At 37.2% G+C, this 21,688-nt stretch overlaps 1 protein-coding gene across 2 annotated transcripts in view; it reads left to right on the top strand.

The window, feature by feature from the left end:
• Positions 1-21,194, top strand: part of LOC133532467 (Kv channel-interacting protein 4-like) — a 77,091-nt gene extending 55,897 nt beyond the window's left edge. For both annotated transcript variants that reach the window (XM_061871162.1, XM_061871161.1), the window contains exons 3-9: positions 5,503-5,624; positions 6,812-6,881; positions 10,214-10,284; positions 15,461-15,589; positions 16,172-16,255; positions 17,309-17,442; positions 20,746-21,194. In XM_061871162.1, the coding sequence (XP_061727146.1) occupies positions 5,503-5,624; positions 6,812-6,881; positions 10,214-10,284; positions 15,461-15,589; positions 16,172-16,255; positions 17,309-17,419 (587 nt within the window). In that variant the 3' untranslated portion in view covers positions 17,420-17,442; positions 20,746-21,194. The remainder of the gene's footprint in view (positions 1-5,502; positions 5,625-6,811; positions 6,882-10,213; positions 10,285-15,460; positions 15,590-16,171; positions 16,256-17,308; positions 17,443-20,745) is intronic.
• The last annotated feature ends 494 nt before the right edge of the window (positions 21,195-21,688 follow it).

Below are 21,688 nucleotides of genomic sequence, written 5' to 3'. Positions count from 1 at the left end.
CATAAGTTCCGAAAACTCATTGGTACGAGCCGGGGTTTGAACCCGCGACCTCCGGATTGCAAGTCGCACGCTCTTACCGCTAGGCCACCAGCGCTCCATTCCTTATAACATATCTCCTGCTAAAACCCATTGTATGCCTCCATCTTCATGTAAAATTGCAGACATATTCTACATACTAAGCGCTTTGTCATGTCAACTGTCACTCAGAGATGCCACGGAATGACAGCCGAGAGGGAACAAAGAAACATCGCGGCGGAAAACGTCGCTATTTCTATCACTATTTCTTTTTAGACGTAATTTAACACATTCACCGTTGAGCTACGGTCGTATATATCGCAGAACCGATAGCCGATGGGGCAGAAAGGTTATCCAGTGGCGACCACGTACCGGAACACGCAGCGTGGAGCCCCAGACAAGATGGGCCGATGTAGTGTACCGACGGCAATCCGTATCGTTTTACAATTGGTTGCAAGTAATAACTTCCAACTGACTCCTACAATGCAAAATAATTCATAAAAACTTTGTAGCACTGCTACGGCGTAGCTGCTACGCGCTACGAGTTCGCTACGTAGTCTCTGCAGTATCCGTTAGATGGAGCACTTGGACAGACTCAAAATTATGGAGTGTGGAATTAAAAGGAGGAAAATCTTTTATGGCAGAACTATTGAACATGATATAGTATTGTTTGCAGACGACACTTCACTTATTTTCAAAGTCAAACGACAGCAACAAGCTTACAATGATGTAAACGATGCTATTTCTAAAGTAGTAAATTGGTTCAATGTTAATAATTTATTGTTAAATGAGAATAAGACTAAATGTATTAAGTTTGTCACTAGTAATGTAAGGCATGTACAAACAAGTGTCATTGTGAAGGATGAGGAATTGGAATTAGTTGATAGTACAGTTTTTCTTGGTATAACTTTAGACTCTAAACTCCAGTGGGGTCCCCATATTGCTACTCTTTCGAATAGACTGAGTTCTGCAGCTTTTGCAGTAAGCAAAATCCGTCAGTTAACTGATGTCAAAACAGCTCGATTAGTATATTTTAGTTACTTCCATAGCATTATGTCATATGGTATTTTACTGTGGGGTGGTGCTTCAGATATAAATACCATTTTTGTTCTGCAGAAGAGGGCTATTCGAGCAATATATAAAATGAACCATAGAGACTCACTGAGAGATAAATTTAAGGAAATTGACATCATGACAGTGCACTGTCAATACATTTATGAGAATATTCTGTATGTGCATAAAAATATTGCCGATTTTAAGAAAAATTGTGACATTCATAATATTAATACTAGAAATAAACATAAGTTCGCCGTGCCCTTCACTCGGCTCCATAAAATTAAAAAATCATTCATGGGTAATTGTGTGAGATTTTATAATAAACTTCCAAACCATATTACTGAGTTACCAATTAATAAATTTAAGAATCATGTAAAGTGTAAACTTATTTCTAAAGCTTATTATACCACACAAGACTACATGAATGATAAAACAACGTGGGATTAATTGTGATTCGAAATGATTAATTATTTATTATATTTGAATAATGATGATGAAATGGATATTCCAATGCATGTATTTCCTTTGTTGTTTTTATTATATTTGTTTGACATTTAGAATTTATTCTAGAAACAATCTAGACTAGTATTTTTTATACATTTTTTTTTTTTTTTTTTTTTTTTTTTTTATGACTATATTTTGTGAAAGTTTTAGTATTAAATTTGATCTATGAATTATATTCATTAGTATTATATATGGAATAATATTTACAACATCAATAAATTGCTCTGATAATTAGATTAAGATAATTATATGTAATACTGTCTTACTATTCATAAGTGCTTGTTGCTAGGCCTACATGAATAAAGTATATTTGAATTGAATTGAATTATTGCTAAAATGACCAGCTTTCAGCTTTAAATAATAGTTCCTAATCTCTCCGGTGGCGCTAGGTAAGCTCATGGTTTACATGAACCATAGAGGTATAATAATATAGAGATGAAATGGGGGAGGGGCCACAAATAACCCGACCAAATTACGTAGGTTGTTTATGGTATGTTGTCAGGAATGTTAAAAGGTTGTTTTTAATTTTGTCGCATTGCGTATGTTCTGTCCCTCACGGGCGCACGCGTGTAGCACATCTATATAAATACTAGGTCTATGACATTTTATTTCAGTGTATTGTGGCGCCGCCTATTTAATGTTTTTTGAAGGACACTTTTCATACATAGAGATGTTCCTCCTTTTATTCCACACTTCGATGTTCTCAGAAAGACCCTGCCTTGGTCTGAGATTTCATATAATTTCATTTTGACGCTTGGAGAGCCTTTACACCTTCAAATCTTATTATTATTAGTATTTTCTCTGTCATTAACTATTTTACACATCTCCAAATTAAATGTATACACCGTGTTTTTATTGAATTCCGTTAACTCCGGGGTATGGGTGAGTACGTTTAAGGTAGTTGCGACCAATCGCGCGCGTGGTGCGAACTCATCAATCAATCGCGTTGTGGCGATAGACTGCACGATTGGCTCGAATTCGTGTGAGTGACACCGCTGTACTGGCCATTCTCATTGCCCGTAAGGTCCGTCCTTAGATGTCAATGTGCGCTCCATAGCGCGTTGGCAGCGTGTGGTATCTAGTGAGGAGTAATCTATGGCTCGCTGTTCGGCAATGTTCGCGCTGCGGTCGAAAGTGCTTACAAACTCTTCTCATTAAGCGAAGCGGAGTTACGCTTAATGTACGGTTCAATTGAATTTCGAGGGCTATTAGTACTAGAACTGTAATGCGGAGGGAAAAAAAATAAAACACATAATTAATGAATAATAAATATTATAGGGCATTATTAGAAGTGTTAGAACAAATTAAATTATTTTCAGAAACAAAATTGTTAGGGTTCCGTACCCAAAGGGTAAAACGGGAACATTATTTTTTCCTGTTCTCAAACATATACTCAAACAAGCCATTAACTAGCAAGTTGCTTGAGCATGGGGGGTAAGAATATTGCAAACTCGGGTCAATCCCTCCCTCCAAAAAAAAAAAAATCACTGTTGCAATATGTACTAAAACTTTTTTTGAGTTATAACTCACGAGTGCTTTTTTTTAATTATGTCACTAATTCACACTAAACCTAGTAGGTATAAATGAGTATTACTTATAAAAAAAAAATATTGTATGTTTACAAATATTTAATTTGATTAATTTATATAATAGCCGTTCAAAATATTATATCTCAATTTTCAATCATGGCTGACCGGGGTCTGAGCCTTCGATGCCTTACCTGTCAAAAATTACAAAATGGCGGACGAATGTTTGAAATGTCACCGTATTTAAGAATTAATTCGCCTAAAATTTAGTTTTATCTTCGCAAGTGTGATGAAAAACATTATGTGAAACTCCGGGGGTAGGAATATTGCAAAACTTGGGTCTTTAATTCCCTCGTTTCTTATATTTCACTTACCTCTTAACACAATGCGATCTAGGGTACAAGCTTGGTAGTCACTAAAGGTATAAAATGTCCATTGTGAAGAAAACTCAAATGTATGGAAGGTAGAGTTAAGAGGCTGTCAATACCTAAAGCACGCACACTGTCTATTTGTATCGGAGTAAATGAGATAGCACTGTCGCATGTTACTGGGCCTGGGCAAGGGAATAATAAGAAAAATATTTAAATAAAAAAAAGTGGATTATTAGTGTAATATTTTACTCAACAACGGTTTAGATATAAATGTTTTGAAATTGTGATTTTAATTGCAGACCCATAAGTCAAAACAATAAAGACATAGAACCGTTTAATTGTGATTTTAAGACCAATCTTTGCAATTATTTTCTATCGAGCCGATTTCGTTCAAGCATGTATCGAGTACAACCACGGTCTTTGTTATATAATTAATATTAACATATATTTTTCTTACTTGACTAAAACAAATAGTCTTTCTTAAAAAACTGTTTAAGTAACATCAATTTCAAGGACATTGGGTGTTGACAGCCTCTTAAGGAACGCAATCTCCATAGGCAGAACTTATGCAAAAGTGTCCAGCTGTCAGCTATAAATAATAGTTCCAAATCTCTCCAGAGTAGCGCTAGAGTAGCTAAGAACCTAGGCGCTATTGACGGAGTGAAGTGCGCTGTCTATGATTTGATTTTTTTCAAGTATTCTTGGTATTGTAGCGCCACCTATTTAAGGTTTTTTGATGACACTTTTTGGTATATGGAGATTCCATTCCTTATCTCCACCTTCCGTACCCAAATGGTTCAGCAATTAAAGTCCGTGACTGTACTATTCATTCATGTTGTTTCAGTAAACAGTTTCAAAGAGCTGAAAAAGGTTTTTCAGTTCTGAAAGCTCTTTTGAAACGTTCGTGTGGAGCCGAATAGATTGTAAAGGCGTAAAGAATATTTTGAAGCACTTCATCACTTTCAACCCTGTAATGCTTCTTTTGTAACATGTAAAGAATTTTAGTTTATTCATTCTTTTAAAATTAAATGTCTTCAGTGCAGTGGGACTATTTCGCCAGTGTCAACGCACTTCTCCAGTCGGCTCCAGACTGCGATCTTTTTGCCAGTAGTTGGAGGCAATGTGAGCAATGCAAAAACCATTGTGAGGCGATGGATGACCGTCCGTCCTCCGTTAGTTATTAAGGTTCTCCTGTGTTTTGTTATTCTATTTTTCATGTATAACACAATTTAGTGATCAATACCCTTCTATTTGTGTAGGGATATATAACTTAAAATAATATTGACCTACCTAGTCCCAGATTGTATTCTGTACCTGATATGTATGCATTTATATACTTTCTGTCCTAAATTTTTTTTAAAATAAAATAAAATAAAGGTATTAGGAGCTTTAAATACGACTAAAATTGTACGGTTAGTACAAGACAGTGTACGATGATTTTATCAGCTTTTTGTAATGCTCTTTGTGTGGTAGGGCACAGCCAGTGGATGTCATTCCAGATCTAGAGCAGAGCCCAACTGGGGAAGTAACTCCACCTTACAGAAAACCGCAGCCAAATAACACTAGACCCTACTCATAGTGTTGTGTTCCTGCCGGTGAGTAAGGTTGCCAGAGCTCAACGAGTTTAGGGTCGGCAACGCGCATGTAACTCCTCTGGAGTTGCAGGCGTACATAGGCTACGGAGACTGCTTACCATCAGGCGGGCCCGTATGCATGTTTGCCACCGACGTAGTATTTAAAAAAAACAAGTAGCACGTGGACTACCGTTGACTCCAAAATGGTGGTTAAATGCGTTTCAATAATTCTCCATTCACTGCACACTACCACATTCGTTTACTGTATAATAAAGCTATCGATATTACAATTTAAACAATATTAATGAGCAAAAAACAAAGATTAATCACGAGACGTGACTATTAAGATGGCGCTCGAACCGGAAGACCGAATTTTAGTTATTTTATTGCACATATTTTGTTTCCTCCTAATTTCTTGACTTAACGCCCTTTTAACCTTTTTCTATTTGTTGACAGAGGAAGAGTGCGAAGAGGCCCCATTGCCGGCGCGGCACCGCCCCGAGGGGCTGAAGGAGCTAGCTAGGGGCTCCAAGTTCACGGCAAGAGAGATACAACTCATGTACCGAGGGTTCAAACAGGTACCATATAATGACTTCTCAATGTATTAAGACCTATTATTCTGTACGAAAATTGGACTAATGAATTGTTTTTAGGGTTCCGTAGCCAAATGGCAAAACACGGAACCCTTATAGATTCGTCATGTCCGTCTGTCTGTCCGATTATGTCACAGCCACTTTTTTTCCGAAACTATAAGAAGAGTTAGATGTATTCCATGAACCGCATTAAGATTTTTACACAAAAATAGAAAAAAAAAAACAATAAATTTTGGGGGTTCCCCATACTTAGAACTGAAACTTAAAAATTTTTTTTCATCAAACCCATACGTGTGGGGTATCTATGGATAGGTCTTCAAAAATGATATTTAGGTTCCTATATAATATAATTTTTTTCTAAACTGAATAGTTTGCGCGAGAGACACTTCCAAAGTGAAAAAATGTGTGCCCCCCCCCCCCCCCCCCTGTAACTTCTGAAATAACAGAATGAAATATCAAAAAAATATATATGATGTACATTACCATGCAAACTTCCACCGAAAATTGGTTTGAACGAGATCTAGTTAGTAGTTTTTTTAATACATCATAAATGGTACGGAACCCTTAATGGGCGAGTCCGACTCGCACTTGGCCGCTTTTTTGAAATAACATCGAAAGGGACGGCATTCTCCCGTAGTCTCGGAGAAGACTGGCTAAAGTTGATATCAACATCTTCTAGCTAGCCATATTCATAAATAATAAATGTATAAAAATTGCCTAACTTTAATTCAATATATTTAAGACCCATTTTCAGAGATAATCAATCATTTATTTTTATCTTATAAGGCCCGAGTGTATACACTTGCCTTAGGGCCTGTTTTCATATTGATTAGGTTTAGTACGAGTGTATATATTTGCTACTAAACGTAAGTACTATCTCGGACGATCGATGATCGAAATGACATTGATATGTCACAGTTTTCAATTGTTTGGTTGAATGAAATGTAATGCCTGTTTTACAACAACGCTATATGCAACTTTTTTTTTTTTCATAAAATAAAAAAATGGGTTTTTTTTCATAAAATAAAAAAAATAGGTTTTTTTTTATAAAATAAAAAAAAAAGATTTTTTTAATATTAACTATACCATTTAGTTTCCTTAAACGTACTTACCCATACCCCGGAGTTAACCGAATTCAGTAAAAACACGATGTATATATGGTTCTTTTCCAGGAATGTCCTTCAGGAGTGGTCGATGAGGAATCCTTCAAGCATATCTTCTGTCAATTCTTTCCTCTGGGTGGTAAGTACTTCTCAATATTAATAGCTCGTTGAGCTGTAACTCCCATGATACAGCCAATTTAAAAAAAAACCGAAACTGAATCGTCTATTTTTTAAAGATTTAAATAATAAACTTTAAGTACTATTTCTTTCTTTTTCTTTTCTTACGAGTCATTGGATGGCCCAAAAATGCTATTTCTGAAAAAATTCAGGAATATATTTGGGGACAATCTTACCCAGATCGAACTAGCCCCAAACTAAGCAAAGCTTGTACCATGGGTACAAGGGGACGATATATACGTACATACGTATATAGATAAATACATACTTATATAATACTTTTTTTTTTTTTTTTATATAATACTTATATAATCTAATGATTTGTATTCTGTAAGATAATGAGCTGCATGCAAATTACGTATAAGCAAGGTATAGCGTCTTTCTTTTCTGTTGTTAAAGTTAAATAATCTTACCTGAACCTACTTTACTTTTTATAGAAGTTAAACCAAATTGTATAAGTCTGGTTTGAGCAACAAAGAATGTTATTATTCTATAAGCGGAAACTGTTGTGGCTTGTGTGTATTCTACATTTGTTTAAACATTTTTCGCTGTTTGTTTCCCAATAATAAATAAAATAAAAATATATATAGAAAACACCCATGACTCAGGAACAAATATATCTTTAGTCGAGACTCTTGGTCCGTGGGGCCCCGCAGCGCAGGGTCTATACCGGCAATTGGCGAAACGGCTGGTGGATGGGACCGGGGATAAGAGAGCTGGCAGCTTCCTCGCCCAACGCTTGAGCATAACGATCCAGCGAGGAAATGCTGCCAGCATCCTCGGTACCTTGCCACGGGGGCCCATTTTAGATTTAGATTTTTAGTTTTATATAGTAGTTTTAATAATAATAATAAATAATAAATATTATAGGACATTATTACACAAATTGACTAAGTTCCCCACAGTAAGCTCAATAAGGCTTGTGTTGAGGGTACTTAGACAACGATATATATAATATGTAAATATTTATAAATACTTAAATACATAGAAAACACCCATGACTCGGGAACAAATATCCATGCTCATCACACGAATAAATGCCCTTACCAGGATTTGAACCCGGGACCATCGGCTTCATAGGCAGGGTCACTACCCACTAGGCCAGACCGGTCGTCGAAAGTTTAGTTAATTGTATTACTTATATAATTTTTTTTATTAACTTGTCAATAAAGTAGTCCGTGTTCATTACACAAATAAATGCCCTTACAGGGATTCGAACCCGGGACCATCGGCTTCATGGGCAGGGTCACTACCCACTAGGCCAGACTGATCTTCCACGTCACTTACACGTCTTACAATAATTTAACTGAAAATATTCTCATTTGGCTTTAATACATAAACGCAAACATTTGTTAAAATTAACAAAAACATACATACATAACAAAATGTTCATACCAAATTTCATCTAAATCGGTTCAGCAATTTAAGCGTGAGGAGGTAACATACAGGGAGATAGGATTACTTCCTCATTCATTCGTAATATTAGTAGGTGGGATAGAAGGGATTCTTTATTTCAACGAAAACTATTTTCATGTTGAAATCGGCTCGGAATTGATAAATCTACTCGATCTTAAGATCGCATGAAAACCCAATTTATCTCACAACGAATACATATTATAATAAATTAGATTGTTTATTGCGATATTTGCGATCGCCAAGTCAATCTATGAATTTATAGGGAGAATATAGCGTTCCCCTTATATACTCATTCTTAATCCGATCCTTTCTCGTCACTCCACACATCCATCCCAACATTCTCATTTCCGCTGCGTGCACTCTTCTTTCATCCATCACTTTCGTCGCCCAGCATTCTGATCCATACATTACAACAGGTCTCACGATCGTCCTGTAGATACTCCCCTTAAGTTTAAGGGGCATTCATGGATCGCAAGTTGTTCCAGAGACCTGTCGCCATTTCATCCATCCCGCATTTATTCTATTTTTCACGTCACGGTCGATGTTGCCGTCACTTTGGATCAATTACCCAAGGTACCGGAAATCGGAGCAGACTCGTAGGAATACACCATCGAAGGCAATACGGGAAAAACTAGATAAACCACCGAAATCGCAGAATATATGCTCCGTTTTGGTTCTGCTTATTTTCAGTCCCACACTTTCCAGCTTTTCTTGCCATTTTCCCAGCCTGCTCTGGACCTCAAGTGCATTGTGCTACAACAGCTTCGTTGTAACGTTGAGTTAGTAATGTCGTAGTAAAACTTCTGTAAGTTTTGGCTCGGAGTTAAATTAATTGAGTTGAAAATTTTTCTTGCCCAATAAAATACCTACCTAAATGTGGTTTGTATAAGTACATTCTTTTATTAACCAACCTAAAGATACAGACTATAACAATGTGCAAGTTGCCGTAAATTATCAAAATTTCCAAATTCTCAAGCAAGTTTCGACGTAGAAAGTACCCGTTTAGAATACTAATGATTAGTCAATGTTCTTAACGAATTTTATTTCATATTTACACTCACTGTCCTCTATTTCAAATGTCATGTAAATCAAAACTAATCGATTTGTTTCTCGGATCCAAACACTTATTCAAATCTAAAATAATAAAGGTTGTATCGGCTACTAGCCGGGGTAATCAGTAGAATGCATTGTATCGGTAACTTGCTATGGTATAATTGAGCGTTTCTACTCATGGTATCTTAATCAACTTATTATATAACTAATTAAAATTATGTAATTACATACACACACACACACACTCCTATATATACGTAGACATAAATATCCGTACTGGTTCTAGACCTAGCTTACACATAATATTGAAATATTGTTTTATAATATATTGCCTACCTCAATATTCAATTCAATAATTAATCAGAGTATAAAAAAGGTTCTTTTTATATATTTGATTAGCTAATTGTGTCTCAGTAAGTGCTCAATCATGTTCACTAATGTATGCCTACTATTCTGTAACTACCTTCTTAACTATTTACTTATATCACGATTTGACCTTGTGGATTACTGTAATTGGCTTTATACACTTAAAATTTAAAATTGCACATGTAATTATTATAAGCTGTTGTAATCCTGAATAAATAAAATAAAAAATAAAACTGTAAGAAGGTTTGGCAACAAACGTGGAACTAGCCGTGTCTGATCCAACCTCGACATTGGCCGAATCATCAACACCTTGATGGAGCCATAACACGAAAAGATGATTGATTGAACAAACGTGCAGAAAAAAGTACCGAGAATATTTCACAAGAACTTTAATATTTTTGGAAATCCCCTTTGGCACGTTGCTATGCAGAACTTGTTATAGCGAGTTTTTTTTTTCAGACGCAACGCAGTACGCCCAGCTCGTGTTCAATACTGTCAAACACAAACAGAGCGGGAAAATTAACTTTGAGGTTAGTATTAGTTAATAATTTTAATATACATTGGTTACTTATTTATTTAGCAGGAGTAGAGGAGGTCAACTTGTCCATCTTCACCAAGGTGATTGGCAGTCCTCAACTGTACGTTTCTCCAGAAATCTCCTGCCTCGCACAGCTACAGTGAAATGAACTGTCGCCTGCGGTGCGGACCGATACGACCTTCGAACCTTCAAGAAAATCCGAGGGCTTGTAAGTGCGTTGCAAGTGGTGTTGCAGATGTCCATGGGCGACTGCTTCTTATATGTTCGTTTGCCTCTTATATTCACACAGGAAGGGTTCCGTACCATTATCTATAAAAACGCTCACCCATCCAAGAACTGACCCCGCCCGACGTTGCTTAACTACGGTGATTGGATGAGAACCTCGAGATTGGAAAGAAATATTTATATTATTCCTTTTTTAGTATTTGTTGTTATAGCGGCAACAGAAATACACAATCTGTAGAAATTTCAACTGGCTAACTATCACAGTTCATGAGATACAGACGGACGGACGGACAGATAGCGGAGTCTCAGTAATAGGGTCCCGTTTGACCATTTGGGTACGGAACCCTAAAAATCGACCATGAGCATGTCAGGCCATGCTCAGTGTAGGGTTTCGTAGTTACCATTCGGTCAAAATAGGCCAAACGGAGGCTATTATCATGTATAATACAAGCTTAAGGGAGGTACCCTTTGCTAAGAAGACTTCTCTTTACTAAGAGAAGATTTTTGCAATAACTCAAAAACGACTGAACCGATCATGATGGCTATATTTGTTTCACGATTTTTATTCATATTTTTTGGACCCTTGGTTCAAAAGTTAAAGGGAAAAAAACTGTCCCCCCAGTTTTTTTCCTCCAGAGCGTTTATTTCCCAACATGTTGTTGTTGGTGTTATCAAAAAAAATTGTTTAAAGGTCCATGTTCGTTTTGAAAGATCTATCCAACGATCCCACACTATTAGGTCAAAGCAAAAAAAATAATCATTTTGTAAGTAAGTAGGTAAAATAAAAACAAAAATATATATGGTTTTTAACACACTTTTATTAGGTCGACCTGTATGTAACTATGTAATGGAATCTAAGGTAACTAATTTAACCATCTTCCAAGGATCGTAGCGTCATGAAAATTGGCAGCTGTATATAGTTCTGATGACAATACAATAATTTGGTACTGTCGAACTGATCTGATGATGGAGCCGGAAGATATGAACTGGAACTTCATGGTGGAACATCGTATCATAGCTGTGTTTGGATTTGTTAGAAAGGTTTTGTAATGAACTTTGACCACGATTAGGTTTCAAGGTCTGATGATGAAGCCGAAAGATAGGCACTGGCATTCCATGATGGAATATCGTATCATAGTCGTGTTTGCACTTGTGAGAAAGGTCAAATAATGGACTTTGAACACGAAAGCGTAATTTTGTAGTGTTTTAACACTATTCATTTTTATTTTACCGTTCTGTCGCGCTGACGATCACGGAACAAAGCCTCAGACAAAGGGACATCGCGAAACTATAAGAGTTTCTAGGTAAATACGAAACCCTAAAAAATTACCTAGCACTGCTTCCGCGTCATTAATTTAATCCTAAACTTGGTCACTTTATTTCGTATTAGCACAAAATAAAATATAAACAGAAGGTACGTTCCCGCCGTTCTTGAAAATACATACCTAAACTTTCCCGGCTCACTAGGGTTGCTTCTGTATTAATTGACCCGGGTACGTCCTTAAACTACGTCCATAAGAGAGGTATGGGCATTGTGAATGTCATCTCGCTTTGTGTGGTAGGGCACAGCCAGTGGATGTCATTCCAGATCTAGAGCAGAGCCCAACTGAGGAAGTACCTCCACCTTACAGAAAACAGCAGCCAAATAACACTAGACCCTACTCATAGTGTTGTGTACCTGCCGGTGAGTAAGGTTGCCAGAGCTCAACGAGGGGCGGGAGGGGGTTAGGGTTGGCAACGCGCATGTAACTCCTCTGGAGTTGCAGGCGTACATAGGCTACGGAGACTGCTTACCATCAGGCGGGCCGTATGCTTGTTTGCCACCGACGTAGTATAAAAAAAAACGAATTTTAAAAAGGAGTAGGTAATGTAAGTTTACAGACGTACATACATCGATTCATTTATACATACATCTTATCATGTTTACATTCCTTAGAGACTGCATTTTGACCTACATGACAGTAGGTACCTACGTAGCGGCGGGGACGTCAAGTGAGCAACGCGCGCACAGCCCGACTAAGCTCTGCCCCAGAGTGCCCGAGAACGCCTGTAAATGTAACGTCTGTGTGCGTAAATGTCACGTCTGTGTGCGTGCGGCGAAAATGGCACTTTGTACTGAGCGGACTCTGCTCCGGCGCGCGCCGCCGCTATTTACTACAGGGATCGGAACCGGTTTTTTGCAAAAACATCGAAATAACCGTATATTTCGGTTTATTTTACACTCTAAATGTAGGACTCAGTTGTGTTTTCAGATAACGACTTCGTATTATTAGATTGCCTAATTAGAAATGAAGTAATTAACAAAGAACGAAAAAATACCGTTTTCGTTCCCATACAAAAAATACCGGTTTCCGATCCCTGATTTACTATGTGCTTCTACTTCTAAAAAAGGACGATGTAATAACAATAGAACTTAACATTATAAATAAAATAAATATAAATATTATAAGACATTATTACACAAATTGACTAAGTCCCACAGTAAGCTCAATAAGGCTTGTGTTGAGGGTACTTAGACAACGATATATATAATATATAAATATTTATAAATACTTAAATACATAGAAAACACCCATGACTCAGGAACAAATATCCATGCTCATCACACGAATAAATGCCCTTACCAGGATTTGAACCCGGGACCATCAGCTTCGTAGGCAGGGTCACTACCCACTAGGCCAAACCGGTCGTCAAATTTATTGAACATTATGATATTGACATATTGATTATGGAACAGACAAAGACGTGATTTCCACTAGTATTAACCACTAGTATTTCCAATAGTTGGGCTGAATAACGGCCTGGACAGAGAATCGAACCCACTAAGCTGGCGGGCTCCCAACTATTGGAAAAATTGGTATTAAGTTTGTATGGCCCAGTGTGAGCGGATTTCACCGAAAATTTTAAAGGAGGTTTTTTTTTATAATATCTGCGTCTTATTTATTTCGATTTAGGAACAATGTTGTAGACCAGGCCCCTATTTCGCCATGCCGGTATATGTCGGGTGACAATAGTCAATGTCAAGTGATAGGTGACAAGTGAGAATTTCGTACACTGTGTTTGTATATATTTATAGAAGTGCTTATAAATATGACAGGTATTTTGTTTAAATAAAAAGTACAGAAAAATCACTATAAACGTCATATTTTCAGACAAATTTGATGCTTAGAGCGTTTTCACATTGTCCAATCCGATATCGGAGAAAAGTAAAATGTAAAACATATGTTATTTCCTGTATTTATTTATTCATTTGACAAATCTACATGACAAAAAAGTACTTTAACCCAGAAAGCCTCCCCACCACACTCTCATGCCACACTCTCTAATATCTGTCGACCACCGGATATGCGATATCGGATTGGCACTTCCGATAATTTCGGACATGTCGGACCCCACGTCAGCTTTCGGACCGATAATTTTTGTTTGTGTGCTTATATGTGTGGACGTAGGATCCTACATCCGATATGGAATCGGATAATGTGAAAACGCTCATCAACACTACCTTCTGTCGATTGCCAAGTCAATACACAAGTAGCTTTGACGGACTCCAAAAACCGCTTCCGCTCGCAGTGAGGCCACACCTTCCGCTTATTGAATAGCTTGAGCGATTGCCTATGACTGCCATTTCCACTACCTCTTTGTTTTAGGTGGACAATTCTTTTAAATTGCTGACGCTATAGCGTTCTAGATAATGGGTCTGCATCAGACGAAAATTATTGTTGAAAATATATTTTATACTTACAAGGAAAGGTACCCAACTGTCCGGTTCCGATTTGATTCATATTTATATATGTTATAGAGTAGTCTAAAATAAAGGACACGTATTTTTTTTTTAGCTGCCCAAACTCAACCTATTAGGAGAAATTGTCCACCAAAGTACTAAAAAGTTACTAAATCTTCTAACTCCTATAGAAAGTGATGCTCCAGCAACTTGCTAGTTAATGGCTGGTTTGAGTATATGTTTGAAAGCAGCAAAAAATAATGAGCACGTGTTTTGTTATATCTGCTTAAACTCATTTTTCCTAAAAAAATCGACATTCGAAGTTTTATAATATCTTTATCGCTAAAGTTACACATAAAGACGAGTGTTTTTTTTAGGAAAACTTGAGTTTATGCAGATATAACAAAACACGTGTACATTATTTTTTCCTGTTCTCAAATATTTATACTCAAACATGCCATTAACTGGCAAGTTGCTCGAGCATCACTTTCTATAGGAGTTAGAAGATTTCGTAACTTTTTAGTACTTTGGAGGACAATTTCTCCCAATAGGATGAGTTTGGTCAGCTAAAAAAAAATACGTGTCCGTTATTTTAGACTACTCTATAACATATATAAATATGAATCAAATCGGAACCGGACAGTTGGGTACCTGTAAAAGTGCACTTGTGGCGTAGGTACCGTAAAATGGGGTGAGTAGGGATTACGAGGGCAGTTGGGTTATAAATGGGGTAAGGAGGGATGAGATGGGTGAGTTGGTTTTTACAGGTTACTGCTACGTAAATTATATATTCTAATAACAAGTCAAGCTATTACATTGTTCATAATCCCGTAGTGTCGATCCAACAATTTTCAAAATTCACCTTGGTAGGATATCCCTCCTTACCCCTACTCGTATTTATCTTTAAAGTAATGAAATGGAACTACACAAAATCATAAAAAAAAAACTAAAATACAAACGACCGGAACATTTATTATATATAAAAATCTGTTTGGTACATAAAAAATAATGTTTTATCGAGGTTTGAATGACAGTTTTGTCCCTACTCACCCCATTTTACAGTACTTCCTGAATAAATGTTGAAATTGAAAAAGTTGAGGTTGGTTAAGAGCAATCGGACCGGTGTTCCGAAAGGTCACAAGTTCGAGTCTTGCCCGAAGCAGTTCCATTTTCCCCTTTTATTTAAAAATGTGTAGTAATTTGTTTTTTTCTGTAATTCCAGGAGTTCCTGGAGATCCTGTCCCGCGTAGCTCGAGGCTCCGAGCAGGAGAAACTAGCGTGGGTGTTCCGACTGTACGACGCTGATGGGGACGGCAGGGTTACCAGGCAGGAGATGATCAAAGTCGTGCAGGTGACTGTCTTATCTTATCTTGCTTAATAAGATAGATAAGATAATGCCCCAATGTCCATTAGGGACGGCTCCCGAAACGATGAAGCACATGCCATTAAGGCGTACACCTCGAGCAAGCCGACTGTCAGGGTCGCCATGAGGTATACGGCGTTAAGCGTTTAATCTGGGGGTACGATAGTGCCCCCGCCAAAACAAGTGCAAGGGCACTACCTACGTTTTCTTGAAGCGCTTCGTCGTTTTTTTGAACCCTCATAACTTGTCTTTGGATTTGATTTTACGACATGTCGGTATATAATAATAATTCAATTTAGTTTTAATGTGATGTTTTAATTTTGACTATGTAAATTGTATTGATTATTTATTACGTGTTATTTATTGTTTTTATTTTACTCTTTTTTTGATGATAATTATTTCAATGAATTGTGATTTAACTGACATACTTATTAATATTACACCAATTAAGTCCGCCTTTTGTACAATAAGGTTTTCTTTTGTGCAATAAAGATTAAATAAATAAATAAATGACATGTAAAATTTTAATTTTATGAATAAATGAATATGGAATAATACGGAATATGGCAGGCCATCTACGAGTTGGTGGGGGCCGCGGCACTCCCCCCCGCGCACCCCGCCGCTGCGCAGGACCACGTCGACAGGATCTTTCATGTAAGTTGTCATAATCTGTGTACGCCATTAAGTTCTCGTTTAATGGCTTACTATCCTCGTAGAGGTCAGGAGAACATTCTCTCGGCCGTATTCAAAGAATGCTTCTAAGACCACTACGGTACGATACCGATCGGTCAGTGTCAAATGTGAAGTTTTTGGTTTAATAATATTTATTGACACTGACATATTCTTCGAATTGTATTGAATCACAGTGTTCGAATTGGGCTGTCTGTTTATGAAAGTGTCTGTCAAAGAACCTTAATAGGTGGCCTAGTACAGTCAGCATCAAAAGTAGCGGATCAAACAAGGTTTCAAAAGTATCTGCCATTCTGTAACAACTTAACAAAATGTGGTGGTTCTATATGTAGAACAATTAAGACGGTAAAAGATATACTTTTGAATGTAAATTTTAGAGATTTATCTATATTTGGAAAAGTTATCCGGAATACCTATCAGATACTTTTGGCACGTTATTTCATCCGCTACTATTGATGCTGACTGTACATAGAATATTTAATTAAAAAAAATTCAAATATTGACAGCGCACTTCACTCCGTCAATAACGGCTCTGGAGAGATTCGAAACTGTTATTTATATCTGACAGCTGGATATTTTACTGTTTTAACTGTTCTTCCATAGGAGTTTTTTTCTTACTTCTACCATAGTGTTTGTTCTATGTACTTGCTTTACGAGTATATAGTCATTATTTAGAGTAATATTTTTTTATATTAAAGGTCAAATTTGAAATTCGTATAAAAATTGTTTATTATGGGTTTGCACGTTGTTACTGGTGAATTCTCAATATGACTTGGGACCCTGGTGCCGTTGAGATAGATAATTCTTCCGGTAGATGTGGCTATGTGCCTCTCTAAGGTAAACAAAAAGGAAGAATTGGGAAAATTCACACGCTTCTGGTACCGTCGGTAGCTCAGTTGGTTAACAGCGATGGAAGTTTAGCATAATAAAGGCATTTTCAGTCATTGTGTTCTGCTTGGATCACATATTTATAAATAATTCTGGTTATAATTAAAATCATATACTTTTTACACATAGCTGATAGACACAAACGCAGACGGAGTGGTGACCCCCGATGAACTAGCACGCTGGTGCGCGCGCGACCCCGCGCTGCGTCGCTCTCTGAACACCTTGGACACCGTGCTGTGACCCGCAGCCTCGGCGCATAACAGGTACATGATGTATGGTCAAGTGCACGGTGTAAAACAGATGATAACAGACACACGATGTAGAGGTCCAAGATGGATAACAGACGAAGCTATGTCGCTCTCTACATACCTTGGATCCTCGCTATGATTCTCGGCTTCGGCGCATAACTGGTACACGGTGTATAAAAGGAACAATGTATAGGTTCACGGTGTAATACAGACGCGATGTATAAGTGGTACACGATGTATATAGCACTTTGTGGAGCCGGTCTGTTTAAGCTTACACGGGCTACATATATGTTATGTTATGAATAAGTATGTAACTTTAATTTTGAGTGGCATTAACGTGAGACACTTCATTCGGTTCTTGTCTGATTTAATTTCTTGTCTTTTTATTTATTTATATAAGAATTCAAGTCTTGGAGACCCTTTACATCTCTAAGGATAATTTAATGATCGTTCCTTTGAATTAAATTTTATCTCTGATACTTAGACACTTTTACATCTCTAAAGAATTTTAATATTTGTTGTTTGTAATTTTTATCATAGTTTTTATGTGTTAATCCACATTTAGAGACATAAAATATTTCATTGATTTGTAATTGTATTTTATAATTATTGGTAATTTTTATTGCTTGTAAAAGTTATCATTGTAAAATAGGCCACACTATTTACTGAATGAATGTTTGATGTTGCACTCATTGTAACGATGTACTTTACTCTAATCAAAATATGAGTAGTTCATTAGAAATTAGGGTTTAAATAAATAAAAATAATCTGTTCAATGCGTGACTGTACGTTCGGCGAAACAACAGCGTCACCAGTTTTGCCCGCGCTTAGGTTCGAGTGCGCTGGCGCACCGGCCGTCTCACTCTGCTCCCGATCGTCTTAGGGAACGGACCCATGCTGGCTGCGTTCAAGGCATCGCGCCGTGTCTTAATACGCGCCGGACGGATGTAATATTTTTTTAAATTACGCGATAAAATACATTATATTAAAAAGAAACAGTCATATATTATTAGAAGTTTAATTACGTATATAAATGTAGGCAATTTGTGATTTAGGTATTATGACAATGATGTTGATTTGAAGTTTAAGTATTTTAGGAATGTGGTATATTAGAATTAAAATTAGGCATTCTGGAATTCAGTCCGTATTCAGTGACACAGTTACGATTTGAGTTGTGCGAATTTTGGTAAATGGATAAAATGAAATTAAGTCGAAAAGGGATGATCGTGCGCATTTTCCTCTCTGAATATAAAAAAATCAAAATTTATTTTGCTATCTGTACAATATTTACACAACACACATAAAATTTTGCAAAATTATTATTATTATTCCTTTATTTCTCTTTCTTCTTAGGGTTATGTTTTTTACAATATGGATATAAAAGTAAAATATAAAAATACATAAAAAAATACTATACACAACACATATAAACACATTGTAAAAAACTTAACCTAGTGTGCCGCCAGCAGCGGGGCAGGGCCCAAGCTGCCGGTGGTCAGGGCTGCAGAGAGAGGAACCGCCGCACTATCCGCGCCGTGTCCAAGATCACCGCCTTCTGCATCTGACCCTTGATCCAACCACCTAGCGAGAGTCTCTCTAGGTGTTGGTCGAGACTCTTCGCTATGAGACCGTTCGCTGAAACGACTATTGGGACAATGATCGTCGAATCAACATCCCACATGGCGGTTATCTCGTGAGCCAAGTCTAGGTACTTGCTGGACTTGTCCTTCTCGGCTTTCACGAGATTCTCATCATGGGGGATGGTGATATCGACGAGCACGGCCCGGCGTTGCGATCGATCTATTATCACGATGTCAGGCTTATTATTATTATTATTATTTAGAGCCTGTCGTGTCCCACTGCTGGGCAAAGGCCTCCCCCCAATCTCTCCACTGATCTCTGTCGAGTGCTATGTCTGGCCACTCCTTCAAGAAGGAGTCCAGTTCATCCCGCCATCGCCGGTGAGGTCTGCCAGATCCCCGATTCGAGTTTTCGGGCTCCCACTCTGTAGTGACTTTGCCCCACAACTCAATCGGCATTCGGCAGACGTGACCAGCCCAATCCCATTTTAGCTTGGCCGCTTTCCGAGCTACATCGATGATTTGTGTCTTGGAGCGCAGCGTGGTGTTCCGGACTCGATCCACCAATTTGACACCTAATATGCTACGCTCCATAGCTCGTTGGCAAACTCCGAGTTTGGACTTCTGAGCTTTAGTCAAATTAATAATTAAAATTAACAAATTCAGCTCAAGATTTACCTATTATAATAGAAATAGTAAAGGATAATTACAATTAATTAACACTATTAATAATGTTTTTACACAATTTGATGTATATTAACCACAACTATGACAATTTGATGTATATTAACCACAACTATGACAATTTGATGTATATTAACCACAACTATGACCCTTCGTTTGATTTATTCCGAATTTTCAATTATCATAAAACTTCGAAGCAATAAAATTTTTGTTTGGGTTTGGTTTTTTCGCTCCTAATTCTTATAATAAACAAAAAATCTAAAAAAACAGACGAAGGGGCATAACTATGATTAATATTCATTCATATTCATATATTTATTGATAAAAGTAATTACACGTCCAAAATACTTACACACTATCGTATTACATTTAACTAAACGTAAATTGTAAAATTAAATCAATAAAAAATGACAATTATAATTATAAATCAAATGTCAACAATGAATACATTAGAAAAATACAATAAATTATGACTTAATATTAAGATTAAAATAATTTGGTACAAAAATAATTTCTCAAATAATAATAAAATAACATTCTCAATTAAAATACTGTAAACACATCAATGACACCTTGTCGAAGAATTTGTCAATGGTGTATATGCACATAATTATGTCAAAATATTTTCCAATATGTCAATGACGGCGGTGGTGGCCGAGTGGATATGACGTCCGACTTTCAATCCGGAGGTCGTGGGTTCAAATCCTGGCTCGTACCAATGAGTTTTTCGGAACTTATGTACGAAATATCATTTGATATTTACCACTAGCTTTTTCGGTGAAGGAAAACATCGTGAGGAAACCTGCATACATCTGCAAAGAAATTCAAAGGTGTATGTGAATCCCCAATCCGCATTGGGCTAGCGTGGGGACTATAGCCCGAGCTCTCTCACGCATGAGAGGAGGCCTGTGCCCAGCAGTGGGACGTATATAGGCTGAATTATTATTTATTATTATATATGTCAATAACCATAGAGGAGGTGGGACTTCATTTGTATGGAAAAGTTCGTCCTTTTTCCTCTTAAGCTGCAATTAAACCAGACTGTATGTTTTAGCAACGAAGCGTGCTGTTCCGATGCGCCCACCGAGCCGACAACCCCCTGCTGCGCAACCCCTGCGACCCCCGCGAACCCCCCGAAGCGTGTACCCCCGCCCGTGCCCGCCAGAGTTATGGCTTCAGTAAGTATTCTTCCATGTCATTTTCTTCCTTATTAAACAATAAAACAGTCAATATTTTAAACCTTAATTCTCATTTCAACTCATAGTGTTGTGTTCCCGCCGGTGAGTAGTAGTTTTCTGCCAACAAACTGCTATGCAGTTTGGCAGATAAGTGACCATAGCCGTTGTAACTTCTTTTATTAAAAAAAAGTAAGTTTGCCAGAGCTTAGAGAGGGTGCGGAGTGTTAGGGTCGGCAACGCGCATTTAACACCTCTGGAGTTGCAGACGTACATAGGCTACGGAGACTGCTTAACATCAGGCAGGCCGTATGTTTCTTTGCCACTGTTACTACGTCAGTGTTACAGTCAGTCATTCAGTGTGTCAGTGTGTGTTTATTGTGTGTTATTCATACAATATAATAGTTGTATTTTTGTATTTTCTATGCTAACTTATTCATAGGCAAGATCTACAAACCAAATTTATTTACTCATGTATATTATCATTTAAATAAATCATTTTTCATTTTCATTTTTCACTTTCATTTTTTCATTTTAGGTGTATTATTAATCAGAGGGGATCGGTTTATATTCAAAGTAACAGAATGAAATAACTAACATAAAACTTGAAACCTAAATGTAAAAATAAATAAAACTAACCTTAATAATATAAACTACTAAAAACTATATCCCAGCGGCATGGTGCCGTAGATGCTGGCAGCATTTCCTCGCTTTATACTAATTCTTTGAGCGTGGAAGATGCCAGCTCTACGATCACCGGTGGTGTCTGATATTCTTTTTGATAATTAGTTAAATAAAGTTATCGCGTGCGGACCCCACGGA

The sequence above is a fragment of the Cydia pomonella genome, chromosome 27 (genome assembly GCF_033807575.1).
Source record: "Cydia pomonella isolate Wapato2018A chromosome 27, ilCydPomo1, whole genome shotgun sequence".
Taxonomy (NCBI): Eukaryota; Metazoa; Arthropoda; class Insecta; order Lepidoptera; family Tortricidae; genus Cydia; species Cydia pomonella.
The sequence above is the reverse complement of the archived record's forward strand: the minus strand, read 5'-3'. Positions and strand labels throughout refer to the sequence as shown.